This window comes from Alligator sinensis, unplaced genomic scaffold (genome assembly GCF_000455745.1).
Source record: "Alligator sinensis unplaced genomic scaffold, ASM45574v1 scaffold1667_1, whole genome shotgun sequence".
NCBI lineage: Eukaryota > Metazoa > Chordata > Crocodylia > Alligatoridae > Alligator > Alligator sinensis.
In genome coordinates this window covers 450,382-450,850 of record NW_005842504.1, presented here as the reverse complement: position 1 = coordinate 450,850, position 469 = coordinate 450,382, and the positions used below count along the sequence as shown (strand labels likewise).

At 69.1% G+C, this 469-nt stretch overlaps 1 protein-coding gene across 1 annotated transcript in view; it reads right to left on the bottom strand.

The window, feature by feature from the left end:
* The window catches only part of LOC102373748 (periaxin), a 10,059-nt gene that overhangs the window by 819 nt on the left and 8,771 nt on the right, over positions 1 to 469 (bottom strand). Inside the window, exon 9 of the mRNA XM_025213056.1 lies at positions 3 to 457. Within this exon, the coding sequence (XP_025068841.1) occupies positions 3 to 457 (455 nt within the window). The remainder of the gene's footprint in view (positions 1 to 2; positions 458 to 469) is intronic.

Sequence of the window (469 nt, the reverse complement as noted above, 5' to 3'; positions counted from 1 at the left end):
GCTCGGCCGCCACGCAGCCCAGCGACCACACGTCCACCTTCTCGCAGAAGGGCAGGCCCAGCAGCACCTCGGGCGCCCGGTAGAAGCGGGACTGGATGTAGGGCTCCCGCACGTAGCGCACCTCGGGGAAGAAGCTGGCCGAGCCGAAATCGATGACCTTGACCCGGAAGGGGCGGCGCGCCTGGTCCACCAGCATGATGTTCTCGGGCTTGAGGTCGGCGTGGATGACCGCCAGCTCCTTGAGCTTGGCCAGCGCCCGCAGCACCTGGGCCGTCACGGTGCGGATGTGCCGCACGGGCAGGGGCGCGAAGCCGTTCTCCTTCTGGAAGTCGAACAGGTTCTTCTCCAGCAGCTCGAACACCAGGTAGCACTTCCCGCCCGCCTGGAAGCCCTCGTGGAACCGCACCACGTGGGCCGCCTCGGGGTCCAGCCGCGCCAGCGCCCGCAGCAGCTTCAGCTCGGTGCGCAC